The sequence below is a fragment of the Bos indicus x Bos taurus genome, chromosome 17 (genome assembly GCF_003369695.1).
Source record: "Bos indicus x Bos taurus breed Angus x Brahman F1 hybrid chromosome 17, Bos_hybrid_MaternalHap_v2.0, whole genome shotgun sequence".
Taxonomy (NCBI): domain Eukaryota; kingdom Metazoa; phylum Chordata; class Mammalia; order Artiodactyla; family Bovidae; genus Bos; species Bos indicus x Bos taurus.
Window position 1 is genome coordinate 5478489 of NC_040092.1, and position 18721 is coordinate 5497209.

General features: G+C 45.3%; 1 protein-coding gene across 2 annotated transcripts in view; it reads left to right on the forward strand.

Moving 5' to 3' along the window:
* Positions 1-18721, forward strand: part of PITPNB (phosphatidylinositol transfer protein beta) — a 61330-nt gene that overhangs the window by 18923 nt on the left and 23686 nt on the right. For both annotated transcript variants that reach the window (XM_027566430.1, XM_027566431.1), the window contains exon 7: positions 1474-1557. In XM_027566430.1, the coding sequence (XP_027422231.1) occupies positions 1474-1557 (84 nt within the window). The remainder of the gene's footprint in view (positions 1-1473; positions 1558-18721) is intronic.

Here is an 18721-nt window from a genome sequence, read left to right on the forward strand (position 1 = left end):
AATTATTGGTTGATTTCAGAGAAATGCCCAAAAGGCAGGAAGGAAGAAGTTACTTTGAATAATTTACAAAAATGTTGAAAAGCTCCTGACTTTTACAAATCGGTGCACTTTTATCCCTCAAGTGAATTACCAGAAAGTTGGTTACGACTTGGTATAGTGTCTAACTTTCTGTGAGGTTTAGCAGGGAGCTTGGGAGGGCGTCTGTGTCTGCTATGGGTTGATGCCCTGGCCCAGAGGTTCCAAGGCCCGTGGTCCCTGGACCAACAAGCAGTGAGTGGCATCTAGGAACTTGTTGGGAGTACCGATGCTGACGCCTCACTCCCGAGTGCGCTGAATCAGAGTCTCTGGGGGCGGGGCCCTACAGTCTTTTTTCTGGTGGGCATTCCAGTTTGAGAATGACCGTTGCAACCTTTTGATATTCTGTTACGGGAAAGTAAGTTTATGGGTAATGGTGGTAGAGTATGTTTTTCCTCTGCTTTTCTGTTACTGGTGCCAATCAAAGGAACTTTTGAACTATAACTTTAGAGTATTTAACTTGAGTTTTTCTTCAAGATGATCACTCACTTGACTTGTATTTTTTTTTTTTCACAGTAACTAAAATTTAGAGTCTGAATGAAGTATTTTGGTATGCATGAGTCTATATGATTTAATTTGCCATCTTTAGCATTCAAATGGGCCTATCTTTGGCAATTTTTAAGCAGTTCTTTATGGGTTGATTGATGGAATTTCAGAAGTAAATGACTGGATGACATGAGGTATAGAGGTATTGGCATCCTACTGAAGTGGAGTACCTTTGCTGCTGCTGCTCAGTCGCTCCAGTCGTGTCCGACTCTGTGCGACCCCATAGACGGCAGCCCACCAGGCTTCCCCGTCCCTGGGATTCTCCAGGCAAGAACACTGGAGTGGGTTGCCATTTCCTTCTCCAGTGCATGAAAGTGAAAAGTGAAAGTGAAGTTGCTCAGTCGTGTCCAACTCTTCGTGACCCCATGGACTGCAGCCTACCAGGCTCCTCCGTCTATGGGATTTTCCAGGCAAGAGTACTGGAGTGGGGTGCCATTGCTTTCTCTGGAATACCTTTAGGGTGAATCAAATTCAGCAGAGGTTTTAGAACTTACAGTGCAGCTTCTTAGAATCTAATTACAATGTCACCTTCTGTTCGTCTAGGACTTAGAGGTTTCAAGGACTTTGTCATTTATCAGTTGGGTTAAACATAGGTGAGGTTTAGTTTTTGTATTGTCATCTCTAAGAGTTACCAGAAAATAATGATGACCGATTTCTGTGAATTTGGCAGCATTCTCTTCCCTCCCTCCAGCCTTCAGACAGTTGATTTAATGAAATAGCAGCTTGGGTTGTTTTTAGTATGGCTCTTGATGTACTCTGAGACTCAAGATAAAGATTATATATGGAAGCGTACTAGTTTTGCCTAACGAGAAGAGTCTTAAGCTGGCCTTGTTTCCTTTCTGTTATTTATAGGTACACGGTCTAGATCCCAACACGTGGAAAACGGTTGAAATTGTCCACATAGATATTGCAGATCGAAGTCAAGTCGAACCAGCAGTAAGTACTACGTACAGCTTGGTAACATTTTCACCTGTTACCTCTTACCTCTGAAAGTTCTTTTATTTGAGTCTTGTATGACCTACGTTTCTACTCTGAAGTAAGTTTGGAGCCCAGCTGTGGGTCCAGAAAGAGGTCAGAGCAGCACAAGAGGTGAGAGCAGGAGTTGGGGGTTGTTTCTCATGTGGATGTCACCTTTGCACAGGTGATCCCTTTAAGAAGTCTCAGTATACCCGGGTACATAGGGGTTTGCTTTCATTGAGAGAAAAAAAACCAAAACATTATTTTACAAGAGTTCTCTTTAGTTTCTTTAGATACCATGGGTCCCTTATACATTTGAAGTCTAATTAAGAGAGCAGAATTTTAACTTAAACTTTGAGTATCAGTTCAGTCTCTCAGTCTTGTGTGACTCTACGACCCCATGGACTGCAGCACGCCAGGCTTCCCTAGAGCTTACTCACACTCATGTCCATCCAGTCAGAGATGCCATCCAACCATCTTATCCTCTGTTGTCCCCTTCTCTTCCTGCCTTTAATCTTTCCCAGCATCACTGTCTTTTCGAAGGAGTCAGTACTTCATATCAGGTTGCCAAAGTATTGCAGCTTCAGCTTTAGTATCAGTCCCTCCAGTATTCAGGGTTGATTTCCTTTAGGATTGATTGCTTTGACCTCCTTGCACTCCAGGGGACTAGTCTTCTCCAGCGGCACAGTTCAGAAACATCAGTTCTTTGGCACTCAGCTTTCTTTATTCTCCAACTCTCACATCCATACGTGACTGCTGGAAATACCACAGCTTTGACTAGACAGACCTTTGTCAGCAAAGAAATGTCTCTGCTTTTTCATGTGCTGTCTAGGTTGGTCATAGCGTTTCTTCCAAGGAGCAAACATTTTTTAATTTCATGGCTACAGTCCCCATCTGCAGTGGTTTTGGAGCCCAAGAAAATAAAGTCTGTCACTGTCTCCATTGTTTCCCCATCTATTTGCCATGAAGTGATGGGACCAGGTGCCATGATCTTAGTTTTTTGAATGTTGGGTTTTAAGCCAGCTTTTTCACTCTCATCTTTCAGTAACTCGTGGCTAAAGTTGTCATTTGTGGAAAACAGTTGATGCTAGAATATCCCAGTTTAACAGTTGTGCAGCTTTCACTTTTGAGTCTTCATGGATGTAGATACATGTACTCTAGACTTTTGACTTAATTTAAAAAAAAAACATAGTTTTCACTTGCAAAGGACACTTTATTCCTCACCAGCCCCACCCCCCCACCACCAGTTAAGACCCTTGTTATTGCTTTACCCCAGTGAATGTTAACTCCATTCTTACAGTATGTGGGGCACAGCTGTGGCCTTTTTACGTGCTGAACTAGCCGGCCGCCCTCTCTGCCTGATGAGACTTGGCGGTGAGGGCGGCACCTCTCTGTTTGTCGTGTCAGCGCGACGTGTTCAGTTAGGGTCCCTTTCCATCTTAGTTTCGGCGCTTATTCCCCGGACTTAAGCAGTGGTGTAAGATGAACCGAAAAAAAAACTAATAAATGTCTGGTTTTGCCATTGAAATTGAAAGGTAAGCTTTCAAGAACAAAGGTTAGACCTCTTCTCAGAGATCACCGGGGTGGGGAGCACCTGCAGCGACCTCTGCTCAGCCAGGCCCTGTTCTGTGGCCCCTCCCTGATGAGAGCTGTGAGCACTGATAAGGGTCCCTTGTCGCAGAAATTCTGAGGTTTTGGTTGTGCTGTCATTTGAAGTTATTTTAGTTTCAGAAATACTTTTCATCTCTGAAGTTATATCAGGCTGTTTTTTATCCTTAGAAATAAATGTATGTTCTCTTTTAAAAACCACTTTCAGATGTCTGTCTGGCCCCTTATTGTTCTTGGTATCTCTTCTAGCCACGAGCTCGTGTTTGTGGGAGGGTGGTGACAGGGTGGAAGATGACTGGGTTTGGGTGAGTTGATGGCTCGGTCGGGAGAGCTCAGATGCCCGGAGCAGCAGTGCATGCAGCCCACGGGGTTGGGTGCTCCTGGGAAGGCGTTCAGACCCTACTGTGGGTGCTGACAAAGGTGTGCTGGCCACACGAAGTGGTCCAGCCTTGTGGCTCAGAGGTGTGCATTGCACGTTGTTCTCCCGCAGAATGCAGGCACCTCTGTGGAGCCACCGGAGGGGTTTTTCGTTCCTGTCCTCAGGCCACGGTGGGCCCCCAGTCAGCGTTTGCAGGCGAGAGCCCACCCCAGCGGCTCCGGGTGGAAGTCCCCGCCGTGCAGAGGCGCGGCAGGTTAGGCTCTTGGAAGGACGTGTGGGTGGATGGACAGGGAGAGGCTGGGCGGGCCGGTTGAGGGGGGTCTCCATTGTGAGTCCAGGGCAGTGGCGCTGAGGACGTGCGATCAGAAGCTAGATTGGCTTCAGATTCTGCGGTTGCTGCCTGCCAGCTCCTTAGTTACTTAGCCTCTCTGTGCCTGTTTTATCTCGTGTAAAATGGGGCTAATTACCTCACAGGATTAAGCGTGAACACTTAGAGCAGTGCCTAGTGGAATAAATCTTTGCTGTCATGGTCATTATTCTTAGCAGAGTTCTGAGAACCTGTGTACGAGCGTGGTTTGGGGGGTGAATAAGTATGTATGTGCGGTTTTTCACATAAGTATGTGCAGCTTTCTGTTTCATCATTCTTAGCTCCCGTTTTCCAAGTTACCCTTTAAAGATTAGTTGGATAATTACTATTGTTGTTTAGTTGCTCAGTCATGTCAGACTCTTTGTGACCCCATGGACTGGAGCCCTCCAGGCTCCTCCTCTTCCCAGGCAAGAATACTGGAGTGGGTTGCCATTCCCTCTCCAGGGGATCTTCCTGACCCAGGGATTGAAGCTGTATCTCCTTCGTTGCAGGTGGATTCTTTACCGCTGAGATATCAGGAAGTGAAAGTGATGTCGCTCAGTCATGTCCAACTCTTTACTACCCCATGGACTGTTATAGCCCACCTGGGTCCTCTGTCCATGGAGTTCTCCAGACAGAAATACTGGAGTGGGTTGCCATTCCCCTCTCCATAAGCCCAGTAAAATAATAGCCTGTTGTAAAGTTTACTGATTTTACAGTACCTTTTTCTTTATTGTGATAATATACATATTAGCCCCTTTTAAACGTGCAGTGGTGTGAAGTGCATTCACAGTGTTGTATGGCCATCACCGCCATCTAGCTCTAGCACATGCTCACCTCCCCAGAAGGACACCGTCCCCGTCTGCCCACACTGCTCCCTCCCCCCCAGCCTCTGTGCCACTGAGTGTCTTCTGCCCTGTGGCCTTGTCTGTTGTGGATGTTTCGTATGGGTGGAGCCGCTGCAATGTCTGGCCTTCCGTGTCCGGCTTCTTTTACCTCGGTGTGATGTTTCCAGGATGCGTCCACCACGTAGGGCGTGTCACCCGTCGCTCCTTTTCACGGGTGCAGACCAGTCCAGGGTGTGAATGCCACGTTTGGTTTGTGCGTTCTTCTCTTCGTGGACATTAGGGTTGTTCTCACCCTCTGGCAATTGTAAACAGCGCTGCTGTGAACTGTGTGTCATAGAAGCGTTTGTCTGTGTGTTTTCTCAAGTCATGGAAACTATAAGTGCACATGATATCATGGAAGGATTCTCAGACCTTTGGACATTTTTTTAAAAAGAGAAGAGTCTCAACATGCGTATTTTCTGCTATAAAGGGGAGAGGGGAAGGAATGCTGTGTGGTGGGAGGTTCGGGTGCCCTTGACAGTTTTGGCGTGTGTGAAGGCCGAGGTGGATGAGACTGGCGTCGTCGAGGGGCTTGGGCTCTGCCTTCTGAGAGCCTCTCGTGTGCCCTCTGCTGGCACGGACGGCTGCCCTACACTCTCCCTTAAGGTTCCACCTGATCTCTTTGGCCTCCTCTAGTTAATGTTAGTCCATGGGGTCGCTAAGAGTCGGACACGACTGAGCGACTTCACTTTCACTTTTCAATTTCATGCATTGGAGAAGGAAATGGCAACCCACTCCAGTGTTCTTGCCTGGAGAATCCCAGGCACGGAGGATCCTGGTGGGCTGCCGTCTCTGGGGTCGAACAGAGTCGGACACGACTGAAGCGACTTAGCAGCAGCAGCAGCAGTTAATGTTTGCATCAGATTAGCTTCTGTTGCAAACACCTAGACCACCTAGCCATCCTTCCCTCTTGCCAGACCCAGTTTGGGTTTTCTGTTGAATTTATTTGTTCATTTGATTCTGCACTTTCATGTTCCTTGGAAATTAGAGCCCACGGTGTCAAAGGAGGCTTTAAGGACGCATTTGCATTTCTGAAAGGGCAGTGTTGTAATAGCAGTCAGCCCCTGTCGCGGGGCTCAGTCGGTGTGGCTGGCACGCCCCCAGTAGCTCCTCGAGGTTGCTCCAGTGCCCTCGAGGCTCACACTCCGGGTGAGACAGACCCAGCACAGTAAAGTGGTTGACGCATGGTGGAGTCTGGGGTCCTTCCTCTCGGGCAATAGCCTGTGTGTCCTGCAGAGTCTGCTTTGGGGGATTTCACCTTTCTTCGCATCAGTCTTCCCCTCTTCTGAGTTTCAGCTCTTGTTTGTCTCATTGCTGTGTCTTGTTCTGTGTTCAGGAACCTATCTGCTCTTCACCAAGTGGCTGCTTGTGAATACTTGTCAGATGAGCTTAATGAGCTTGAGTGCAATGAAGAAACTAATTGCTCACACCTGGGTGGCTGGGGCGACCCATTGCGCACTCCGTATGTCCCTGTGGGCTTGTGAGTCGCACAGCCTCTGTAGCAAGATTGCAGATGTATGTCCTCTTAGCCCCAGCAAAATTCCACTTCTCGGAATTGGTCCTACTCAGTCTGAAGCAGTGTTGTTCAGTTGCTGAATCGTGTCCAGCTCTTTGTAACCCCGTGGACTGCACACAGCACGCCAGGCTCCTCTGTCCTCGAGTTTGCTCAGATTCTTGTCCATTTAGTCAGTGATGCTGTCTAATCATCTCATCCTCTGTCACCCGCTTCTGCTCCTGCTCTCAGTCTTTCGCGTCATCAGGGTCTTTTCCAGTGAGTCAGCTCTTGACATCAGGTGGTCAAAATATTGGAGCTTTAGCTTCAGCAGCAGTCCTTCCAATGAATATTCAGGGTTGATCTCCTATAGAACTGAGCAGTTTGATCTCCCTGCAATCCGAGGGGCTCTCAAGAGTCTTCTCCAACACCACAGTTTGAAAGCATCAATTCTTCGGCGCTCAGCCTTCTTTATGATCCAGTTCTCATATCCACGCCTGACTACTGGGAAAACCATAGCTTTGACTAGATGAACATTTTGTTGGCAAAGTGATGTCTCTGCTTTTTAATACACTGTCTAGGTTTGTCATAGCTTTCCTCTCCATGAGCAAGTGTCTTTTAATTTCTTGGCTGCAGTCATTGCCTGCAGTGAATTTGGAGCCCTAGAAAATAAAATCTGTTGCTTCAGTGTGAAGTACCAAATACATAAATGTAAGATTTTTATAAGGAAACGATCTGAAGTCTCAAAATGTTTCTCCATAGGTGGGGAACTAATGTGAATGTGGTTCACCCGTTTGGTGGAGTTCAGTGCAGTTTCCAGAAGGGAGTGAGCCTGTTTGTACTGATAGGGACTCCTTTCCAGGATAATGGGGAGGGAACAGGATAATATCTATGTGCATGCATTTGCTTGCTTACGTATAGACAGTTGAGAAAGACATATAAGATGGTGGTCATGGTGATTCTTCAGCAAACGTGGGTAGCTAGATTAGATGCAGGGGACAGGGTAGACGGGGCCGAGTCTGCAGAGGTGTGGACGGCGTAGGGGGCGACCTCTTTTCACTCAGCGTGGGGTTTTCTGTTTCTACACGACAGATCACCACAAATGGAGGGAAGGGTTGTGTGATGTAACCTCATCAAGGGATGACAGCCCATCACCTTTGCCTTAGTCGCTTGGCTGGAAGCAAGTCATGGGCTCCACCTGTTCTCAGGGGAGGTGATTACTCAAGATCATGACTCAGTGCGGGGAGAGGGGTCATCTTAGGATGTGACTGCCACACCAGCGATCACTTGTTAGTACCTAAAACTTGTTCTTTAAGGATAAACTGACGCTGGAGTTGGGAGCTTGGTAACTGAGAATGGGCCAAGGTGGATTTCCAGCAGGGAGACCTGCAGGTGTGGAGATCCCTCCAAGCTCAGGCTGGTACCTGAACTCCTGGAGGGCTTCCCTGGTAGCTCAGCTGGTAAAGAATCCACCTGCAACGCAGGAGACCCCGGTTCGATTCCTGTGTTGGGAAGACGCGCTGGAGAAGGGATAGGCTACCCACTCAGTATTCTTGGGCTTCCCTGGTGGCTCAGCAGGTAAAGAATCCACCTGCAGTGTGGGAGACCTGGATTCGATCCCACTCCAGTATTCTGGCCTGGAGAATTGCATGGACTGTATAGTCCACAGGGTTGCAAGAGTCAGACACAACTGAATGACTTCACTTTAGTCTCAGTCCAACTTAATTCCTTGGTTTTCATTTTGTGTTTAATGAACCCTAGTTTTTCTTGAACAAGCTAATTTTTCTTAAAACACCTTTAAATGGTTGAATTTCTGTCCTGCATATTGCTGCTGCTGCTGCTGCTAAGTCGTTTCAGTCATGTCCGACTCTGTGCGACCCCATAGATGGCAACCCACCAGGCTCCGCTGTCACTGGGAATCTCTACGCAAGAACACTGGAGTGGGTTGCCATTTCCTTCTCCAATGCATGAAACTGAAAAGTGAAAGTGAAGTCACTTAGCCATGTCCGACCCTCAGCGACCCCATGGACTGCAGCCCACCAGGCTCCTCCGTCCATGGGGTTTTCCAGGCAAGAGTACTGGAGTGGGGTGCCATCGCCTTCTCCGAATATTACTTGCTTTAAAAGAAACAGAAACAGTTGGTTAGTAATTAGAATCCCAGGGACGGGGGAACCTGGTGGGCTGCCGTCTGTGGGGTCTCAGAGTCAGACACGGCTGAAGCGACTTAGCAGCAGTAGCGGCAGCGGCCAAGTCTCCCAAATCAGGATGAATATGAATTGGGTGGAAGTTAAGAAACCAGAAGTTGGGAGTGAAGCTTGAATCTTTTTACTCCACCTGGTGGGCATTTTCTGTCACTGCAGGTGGATTTAACCCAAACACAGCCCTCAACACCATTTTAGTTCACAGCAACTGTTGACGTCTTTGAGTATCTGTCAATGCTGGTTTGCTGGTGTCAGACAGTTCTCATTGTACGCTCTCTGGGTTTGGGTCATGCTAATGTACCATATTTCACCGTGCATGGAAGGGGTGTGATTAGATCCGCAGTGTCACTGAACGCTCAGGTTGGGGGCTTTGACGTCTTTATGTAATCGAAGGATGACACTGTCAGAATGACTCTGTGAACTTCTGCCAGTGTGATGCAGTCACCGAGCAGTTTGCTACAGGAATCATACATACATTTAAATTGATGGGTTACTTGGTTTTTTCCCTCGATGACTTAATGGGAAGTCTGCAAAGGACTGTTACTGTGGCCAGTATTTTCTGTAATTTTCTAGAAGATGCATCTCTGCCTAATGAAAGAGCTGAGCAGTCTGCGATTCCAGTGTAAACATCCCCGCCCGGTTATCAGATTTCTTGTTTTAGTGAAAAGAGGCATTAGAGTGCAATACTAGGATGTTACATTCTTTAAGAAGGAAGGCGCCTTCTGCTCGTGATTCCAGCAGGCTCCAAGCACACACCCCGCCCCCACTCACCTCCTGTGTCCCCTCAGCCTCCCATCCCTCCCCCATTTCAGATATAACCCGGACGTCACTCCTGAAAAGCCTTCCTCAGTCAACCGGGTTCCCCTTGCGGGCCTGGACTAGACTGATCATCTCTGTGTTTCTAGGACCCAGCAAGGTGCTCATTGCCTATGTCAAGAGCTTTTCAATAAAGGTTTGGTGGGAAGGTGCAGATTTTTTCCCCTGTGCGGTATTAAAATTAGGGGGTGGGGTGAGCAACAGTTTGGAGGAAATGAAGTTTTTATCGTTAATATGAGTATTAAGTGAGCAAATGCTGCTTCAGTTTATTCTTCACTAATCCTAGACCATGATGTGTATATGATGTACCTTCAGTTCTAAAACACTCCTTTCTACGTGAGCAGACACCTTTCTGTCAGATTAAAAAGTGTTTCAATTAGATCAGATTGTAAGAAGGAGTCAAGGTGTCCAGCATATATTCCAGTGGAATATAAGCTTCAAAGTATTTTTAATTTCTAAAGTTGTTCTTGATACATAACCACAGTAAAAAGTTGAGAATTCTTTAAATGTCCTGATGAAATGCACATGCATATCTTCAACTCATTTCCAAAACATACACAAATGAGTCAGTTGACATCTGCTTCTGCTTTTTTTTTTTTTTAAGGTATAAATTTGAATCTGGCCCCTTTTAATCATCTCCAGCACTTTGTCTAAGTAGCTTCCCATGATTTGTATACAAAAGTCACTTCCCAGGAGAGGGAGACTCTTTAAAGTGTGAGCTGAAGTGTACACACGATTAACATCAGAGAGACCTTCATTTTTGGAAGTAATTTGAAAGAAAATGAGCACGGTTTAAAAAAAGAAAAAAAATTGGAACCACATTTTTAGATATTTGTGTGTAACCAGAAAGGATTGTATCAGCCTTCCTCTATAGTCTGTGCTTCCTCTGAAGTACATGTGTGGGGCTTGATTTTTAGCATTTCCAATTCTTTTGTCATAGAAAAAATGTTCAGATTTTTAAGGCTCACAGGTGTCAATAATAAGCAAATATTGATAGCCTCAAAGTATTAAGTTGTTCGGTAGATGTAGTTTAAAACTATAGCTCCATTCCAAATGAAAATGCAGCAAGTTTAAAGAGAAGGATTTTTCACCCTCGTGTCAACATCTTAGGCTGTATTGATTAAAAGTGAAAGATTTTTCCTAAATGAGGCATTTCAAAACCAAGAGTTGCCCAGTTTTGTAAGCTTGGTGCTGGTTGTCTGAAGATGGTATTCCTAAAAGGAGGAGACAGGTTGGAAACTCACATGCTGTATTGATTCTGGGTCACAAACAGGATGTGATGTGCTCAGTGTGGTCTGATTGATCGAGTCCTTGGCGGAGACTTCTCGGAGAGCTCGAGGGGCCCTTTCCCTGTGGGTGACCCAGTACGCTTGTGCTTGTGAGATGAGGCTCAGGTTTCATTCTTATCTCTTCCTTCTTCCGACCTTTTTAACCCCCTTTGCCCGGTTTGTCACTCCCAGCTTCTCCTCCTTTCCTGCCCATGAGTATAACTGCCATATGGCCAGGTCGGCACCTCCGGGGCCCTGGACTCTGTCCTGCTCTCAGGTGATCTCTGCTCACTCTTGAGAAGTGCTTTAGTGCCCTGTTCATGGTGAACAGGGCAGGGGGTCTCTTCTAGGATTTTGGAAGCCCGGGGAACCTCACTTGGAGGCCATGGATGAGAACATCCACACCAGCCATGAGTTGCACTGTTAAGGAGTTTGAGCCGAGCGCAGTGCTGTGACTTGCCGTTACTGATGAAGGGCAGTCAGGACCCAAGAGCAGTGCTGCTGACTTACTGTTTCTAGAACATCTCTCTGTATGTTGTTTCTTCCTTTGCATGATGTTGATGAAGAGCATTCTTAACTAATGTAAAACAAGCAAGTGCCTGCTCTTTTGTCCATCCTCCTGCGCGTCCCCTGTTCTCCCCCTGCCCCCCGCCCCATCGTAATAGCAGTTTGCATCGGTGGCCTTGGTTGCCTCCATCCGTAACCCCTAAACTCTGCCATGTTTGGAAATTGGCATGCATACAGTAGAGTAAAAGGATTAGAGAGCCTGGGATGTCTTTTGATGTGGGTACTTAAGATAGAGAACACCACTCATATGTTTTCATATTCACTTAGCAAACATTTATTGGAACTTGCTATTTGCTCTCTATTGGCATGGTAAATATTTTTCCAGATAAAGTAAGAATTGTGTCTGTCTGAAGAGCGTGCAAGATTCTTAGTCAGTAAACGTGTTAAAGTGTTTGAGTGACTTGGAGTTTGTTTGTTCTGATCATGTAATTGGCGATGTGTAGTGCCCTCCACCAAAGAGCTTTTTTTCTCACATCTGATAGAGACCCGTGCTGGACTCCAGGATGCCGGCAAAGTCCGGGTTCGTAGGCTGACGAGATGGGAGATAAATGAAGACGTGAAAGTGTTAGTCGCTTAGTTGTGTCTGACTCTCTGTGACCCCGTGAACTGTAGCCTTCCAGGCTCCTCTGTCCATGGAATTCTCCAGGCAAAAATGCTGAAGTAGGTTGCCATTCCCTTCTCCGAGGGTCTTCCCAACCCAGGAATTGAACCCAGATCTCCTCCATTGCAGGCAGATTCTTTACCATTTGAGCCACTAAGTGAAGAGCCCCCATCATTTAATTGCATATCCACAGACAGTAATGGGATTGGTGGGGTCATCCAAGCCGCTTGTAGGAAGTCCCATGATGATGGCGATCTCCAGGAAGATAAATTGGCTTCTGAAGTTTGTGCTTTTCGCTTATTCTTTCCAGCACTGACTGTTCCCTGGTTATGATCTGTATGTTTGGTGATATGTTTTGGTAGGCAGAGCAGCATCCTGTTTCAGTTGACAGCAGAAGTGTGCTCCTCTGTATCTGATTATCTGAAGTCTCGGTTGCCTTTGGAAACCAGCATATGAGACCTGCCTTTTCCACCCATTGAGCTGTTTTTCTCGGAGAAGGCAATGGCACTCCACTCCAGTACTCTTGCCTGGAAAATCCCATGGACGGAGGAGCCTGGAAGGCTGCAGTCCACCGGGTCACTGAGGGTTGGACATGACTGAGCAACTTCACTTTCACTTTTCACTTTCATGCATTGGAGAAGGAAATGGCAACCCACTCCAGTGTTCTTGCCTGGAGAATCCCAGGGACGGGAGAGCCTGGTGGGCTGCTGTCTGTGGGGTCACACAGAGTCGGAAACGACTGAAGTGACTTAGCAGCAGCAGCAGCTGTTTTTCTGGAGAAGGCAATGGCAACCCACTCCAGTACTCTTGTCTGGAAAATCCCATGGACGGAGGAGCCTGGTGGGCTGCAGTCCATGGGGTCACTAAGAGTCGGACACGACTAAGCGACTTCACTTTCACTTTTCATTTTCATGCATTATAGAAGGAAATGGCAACCCACTCCAGTGTTCTCGCCTGGAGAATCCCAGGGACTGAGGCGTCTGTTGGGCTGCCGTCTCTGGGGTCACACAGAGTCCGGCACAACTGAAGCGACTTAGCAGCAGCAGCAGCTGTTTTTCGCTTTGAGCACCATTCCATTATTTGAGTATTGAACAGTCTGGCACTTTATAATTGTTTTAAACCTTGAGTATGTATTGTTTTAAAGTTACTGCTCTTTTCAAACATACTTTTTCCTAAATGTCAGCCATGGAAAGCTGATGAAACTTGGTATAATTTATTTAGGCTTGTAAATTTTGGTCACACTTAAGCAGTGTTTGTTTCTTGTGCTCTAGGAAGGATTCAGGCATATCTTTTCTTTTGATCAGACGTTGTGTGAGACAGTGCCCAGATGTTACACATTTGAGTAGATAGTCTGGCAATATGTGCTTTATTGCAGTGCCTTCGAAAAAAACTTCATAATTTTAAAGAAATGTAAGAATCAGAAAACATGCTTTCTAAATAATCTTTACAAGATTACATTTTTTTCCTCTTTAAAATTAGAAACATGATGAAGTCCGACTGGAAAAAGTTAAATATTTGATCGGACCATATGAAATTGTTAACATTTGTCAGCTTTTGAGCTGCAAAAATGACACTTTGGGGGTCAACCTAGTAGACTTCAGAAATAACCCTTGGTAGACGATAATCCTCAATGGTCAGGGCTGATTGTCGCTCCAGTTCGTTCTTGCTCACAGCTTTCTGGAAACACCTGCATCTTAGATGTTCCTTGTGTCCCAGCTGCTGCTTCTCACTTCCTAAGAAGGGCAGTCTGCCTCTCAGAGCTGTGGCTATCCTGTTCTTTAGCCCTGAAAAGAGCTTTTGTTTATTAGAAGCCTGTGGCCAACTTCCAGCAAGTGCGAGAAGCCTGCGGTTGCCAAGTGCTTCGGGTCTCCTTGGTGTGAGCACACACTCAGCCTAGTTGAGAACCTCTTCCTTCTGCCACTAGAATGAACCCAGATACTCATTTCTTTCTCAAAAGGGTGCTACTTATCCTCTTTATTGAAGTGTGTGCATAATGAAGAGGTGAGAACTGTGACTCAGTTCCTGGCTTGGAGTCGTGCCCTCCTTGAGCTCCAGAAGAGAAGACAACAGAACGGCTCAGGTCACAGGTTTTGAGGCAAGAGTGGTTTTGCTTTTGCTTAAGAAACTTCGCTTGCCGGTGGCCTGTCTCATCTCCCTTTGCTATGCTGTGAAGCAAACCATTGTCAGGATCCTTTTTGTAGTGACTTTTGGAGGTATTTTGTTTTTTCCCACCCTTTCTCAGAGAAGATATAAATAAATGTAAGCATGGTTCTTATTAGAAAGAAATGTGAAATGTTCCCCACTTTCTTCTGCTGCCTTACATGGTCAAGTACTCTGGAACACTTAGGTTTGCATCCAGGGGTGGATTTAGAGAATGTCCTGTGTATTTGAAGGCATAGTTGGATGGCAGTGCCCTCTTGTGGGAAAAGAACACATTGCTTATCTCCTGCTTGCTTAAATCTTGGCAAGAATATAAAAATTTCCCCTGAAAACTCTGCGTGTACCAGCTTATGTGGTAGAAGATACTTTTCCCACTAGAACCTGTTATTAGTGTTTACTTCTAATTTCTTGCACGGTTTCAGAGTTTAAAAAAAAAATCAGAGAGGGTGATGGAGGTGGTCAGGTATGAAGTTTTCCTGGGGTGGAGAGAAATGGTCTGGTAAGAGAAAACTTTTTTTGTGGGTTTTTTTTATTTTTTGAGCAGCTAATGACAGATATTTTTAAAGAAATCAGCATAAACAGCTCCGAATCCAGTTTCTAAAGTGTATTCCTAATGAAGGCCCATAGCAGTGGAAGCCCTCAAGGAGAGGTTCTCTAGATTGATCTGGGAGTGAAGTGTTTGTGTCTTATCAGGTGATGAGTGTAAAGTATATCGCATTTCTGCAGTGAAGTTTTCTGAGCCTGGCTGTCCACAGGGCAGCATCTCTGCGTCCTAGCCCTGCTCAGCTGCCGTGAACTTGGTTGGGCAGGACCTTCACTTTCTCATCCCCAGTTGCGATGGTAGTACTTGTCCCAAGGTTGTGAGGAGGATTAACTAGGAGGAGGTGTGTGCCCAGAACAAAAATAAGGTTTCCAAAAACAATAGCAGGAATGATCCTGCTTATCAGATTTTGTATTACTGTTTGAAAAAAACCAAAAGTTAAAATTTTTCCTGCAATTATGATTGTTAAATATTATATATTTTAAAATTAAAATGTATAATTTAAATTATATATTTATAATTAATAATTATTTATTATAATTAAATATTATATTTAATTTTATAATTAAGCAACTGAGCTTAGTCGCTCAGTCGTGTCTGACTCTCTGAGACCCTTTGGACAGTAGCCAGCCAGGCTCTTCAGTTCGTGGGATTTCTAGGCAAAAATACTAGAGGGGGTTGCCAATTCCTCCTCCGGGGATCTTCCCAACCCAGGGACTGAACCTGTCTGTCCTGTGTCTCCTGCATTGTAGGCAGATTCTTCACTTGCTGAGGAATCAGGGAAGCCATATTAATTTGGTGCTAATGTAATCAGCGGGCTCCTGGGACTTAGGAGCAGCTGTGCCTGAAGCCCAGGTCATGGACCAGAATGAACATTGTACTGGAGAGGGCTCGCCCTGTAGGTTCTCAAGAGGATATTCCCACTTTAAGGAATTTAACGTAGTATGTTCTACGATCTACTGTCATTTAAGAAAATGCATTTTATGTTAAAAACAGGAATTCTTTACCATCTGAGCCATCAGGGAAGCTTCCTTGGTAACTCAGCTGGTAAAGAATCTGCCTGCAATGCAAGGAGACCTGGTTTGATTCCTGGGTTGGGAAGATCTCCTGGAGAAGGGAAAGGCTATCCACTCCAGTATTCTTGGGCTTCCCTGGTGGCTCAGCTGGTAAAGAATCTGCCTGCAATGCAGGAGACCTGTGTTCGATCCCTGGGTTGGGAAGATCCCCTGGAGGAGGGCATGGCCACCCACTCCAGTATTCTTGCCTGGGAAATCCCCACGGACAGAGGAGCCTGGCAGGCTACAGTCCATGGGGTCACAAAGAGTCAGACACGACTGAGCGACTAGGCACAGCACATATTAAATAAAACTTTCCTAAACTTACTGTTTACATTTTAGGCATGTGCAGTTTAATTTTAAAATATATAATATTTAACAATCATCTTTAATAAGACTGACTTATTGGTGTATTGGTACTTAATTTCATTGATGTGAAGAGTTTAAAATATATTTTTTAATGCTGTGATATGTAAATACATAGTAATAAACATGTGACAGTAACAAATACATCGTATATTTGTGCATGAAGTATGGGCTCCTCCAAACCAGTAGCCCACTGACTCCTGTAGGGGAGACCTGGGGGCTACCTACCAGCCCTGGCTCCCCGGAAAGCCCCTCTTCTGGTCCCCAGCTATTTGGTTTCCCTGCTGGGTTGTTGACATCAGGTTTTTGGTTGTAACTTCTTTTCATGGCTGAAATTCTGGGTTTTTTTTCTCTTTCTGTATTAATTTGTAACCTTCCAAAGGCTTTGAGGGGTCTGCCTTCATAAACATGACAGGGTTGGCAGGCTCTGGCTGTGATTCGGACAAGATGAGAAAGAATGGAGGAGGCGATTGCCCTAGCTGTGCTCTAGCCCAGCAGTGCCGGAGGCTGGGGCCACCTTTCAGCACAGGGTCCTGTGACAGCCTCCGTCCGCCTCCCCTGTCCACCATGCTCGCCCACCCGAAGTCTCACTGTGCAGGGTCTCTGTGAGGTTGAAAAGATTACAAGTAAGTGTTCTGCTTGGGTATGTAGGTTTGACTGCATTTCTCAGTTCTCAGGGCAGTTGTTTAAAAATTCCGTTTTAAGGATTCATTGGTGGGAAGCCAGTAAGGATTAATGAGAGGGCTGAATTAGAGAATATATTTTAATGCCACTCTGTTCCTTTGAGGTACATTCAGCAACAGAAACTAGGCCAACAAGTTATTGACAATTAGTGGTCCTTTGGGAATCTGCTTTAATGAATAGATAAGAATGATTTGTAATTAGCATAATAATTATATGCAAATGAATGCTTCTGAATTGCTCTAAAACACTTCTGAACTGTTTAAACAGCCCTCCTGAGATCTTGTTACTCTATTAATTTGTGTAGCAAATCTTTTTTTCATAGATCATGCAAAGATAAACTTCAGTCCAGCCCCTGTCCAAATTATTATAAATTCCAAGGTGGTAGGACCTGAATTAATAAGATTTACTTATACTATATTAATGGTACTCTGTGGGAACCTGAAAGGGTGAGGAGTCACTGGGGAGATGTAATTAAAAATCGGAAAGAAAGCTGCTTATTTGAAAATATGTTGAAATGAGTTTCTTAAACAAGTTAGTAAATGTTAATTTCTCTTTACACCTCTTGTTACTTGGCAAAATTTAATGCAAACATTTTTATTCTTTTAATAGGCTTCCCCTTTGGAGTCACTTGGTTTTCTCAGCTCCAGTGAGTTACACACTGGGGCTAGTGATGATAGTGTCTGGGAGCCCCTTTTGTCTAAGTGCCACGGTACTGAAAAATCCAGCGCAGTGCTAATAAATGATGTTTGCTATTTATCTTCCTATTTAATTCAGCTCTCCCCCATCCTGGTCTTTACTTTTAGGGTGTGATTAGAGGAAATGAGCTCTGCTGAGTTGAGCAGCAGTATCTGCATTTTAAACTTGGTGATTATCTTTGAGCTATTTGAATAGACACCTAATTAATCATCTTATGCTAAAGGACAGCATTTTACAAGCAGGCTGCAGGACTCTAATATCCCTCTCAAGTTTTTGTTTACCCTTTAGAGTTGTTTCTCTTTGCCAGGTGTGGGGCAGAGTTGTTTCACTCTGCTGGGCAGGTGTGGGGACTTGCTCACATACGTGGGTCTGGCCGGCGTTTCCTTTTCTCACTGTACAGGTAGCGTCACCTCACCTGCGGTGACCCAGCCGTGGTTCTTTAAGCAGTTTCTGGTGTCGGGAGCTCTCGATTTTTCCACAAGCTGTTAAGAAACTCCTACCAGCCTACCCCCACCTCCTGCTCCCTTCCCCATTCATAATCATGAGTTCAGTCTGGGCTCAAGGACGTTCGGGTTGGCTCAGCACAGATTTTGTACTTGCATTTGGGCTTGGGGGCGCAGCCACTTTGCTAACAGATTCATAAAACTTATATTCTTTGTTTTCAGAATGAATCTGGTTTCTATTGAGAGTTTCTATCGAGAGCTGTAGTGAGTAACAGATGTACACCCAAGAGGTAGCACAACTTTTGTATTCCAGTGACAGAAAACAGTTATTTATAAGAATTTAATGAATGTATTCTGTGGCTCCAGCATGGAGACTCAGTAATCCACTTATTTACCATATTAGATTTTATTTGTTCTCCAAAGGGCGTCTTGACTTGCCTCCTTTGTTACTTAAACAGAGTTTTCAATTAAATAGAGCTGTATTAACACTGGTCCGCATCTACCTTATGCTGATACCATTGTGTTTTTCTGTTGTTCAGGCACTAGCATTGGTGGAGCGAGCAGTGTCTGGGGACACTACACCTAACTTGATAATGATGGTTTTACTGAGCCCTTATTCCTGGCCAGGCCTCGGGGCATTTTATACAGACAATTAAAATTTGATCATAAAAGAATTTTAAACACAGTGCACCTTAGCAATAAGATTTTTCTGCTTTTAAACATGATTTTAAAACTCATTTAAAAAATACATTTCCTTGGCCCAGTGAATCTCCTGTTTTTTTGTGTGTTTTTTTTTCCCAAGGATTACAGAAAGTGCATAGCAAATTCAGCCTTCAGAATACCCAGGAGCTGAAGACTCAAGTAGGCTACAGCTGTCTTCACCCACAGTATTCTAAAAAACTAATGAGATGAGAAGTCTGCAGCTGGTGGCAAGCACAATAAACCATGAGCCAAGGGCTTCTCTTCATCAGAGCCTCCCTTTCCCCACGGGATCCCAAAGGAGACGGAATACTAACAAAGCCAGCAGGCTGTC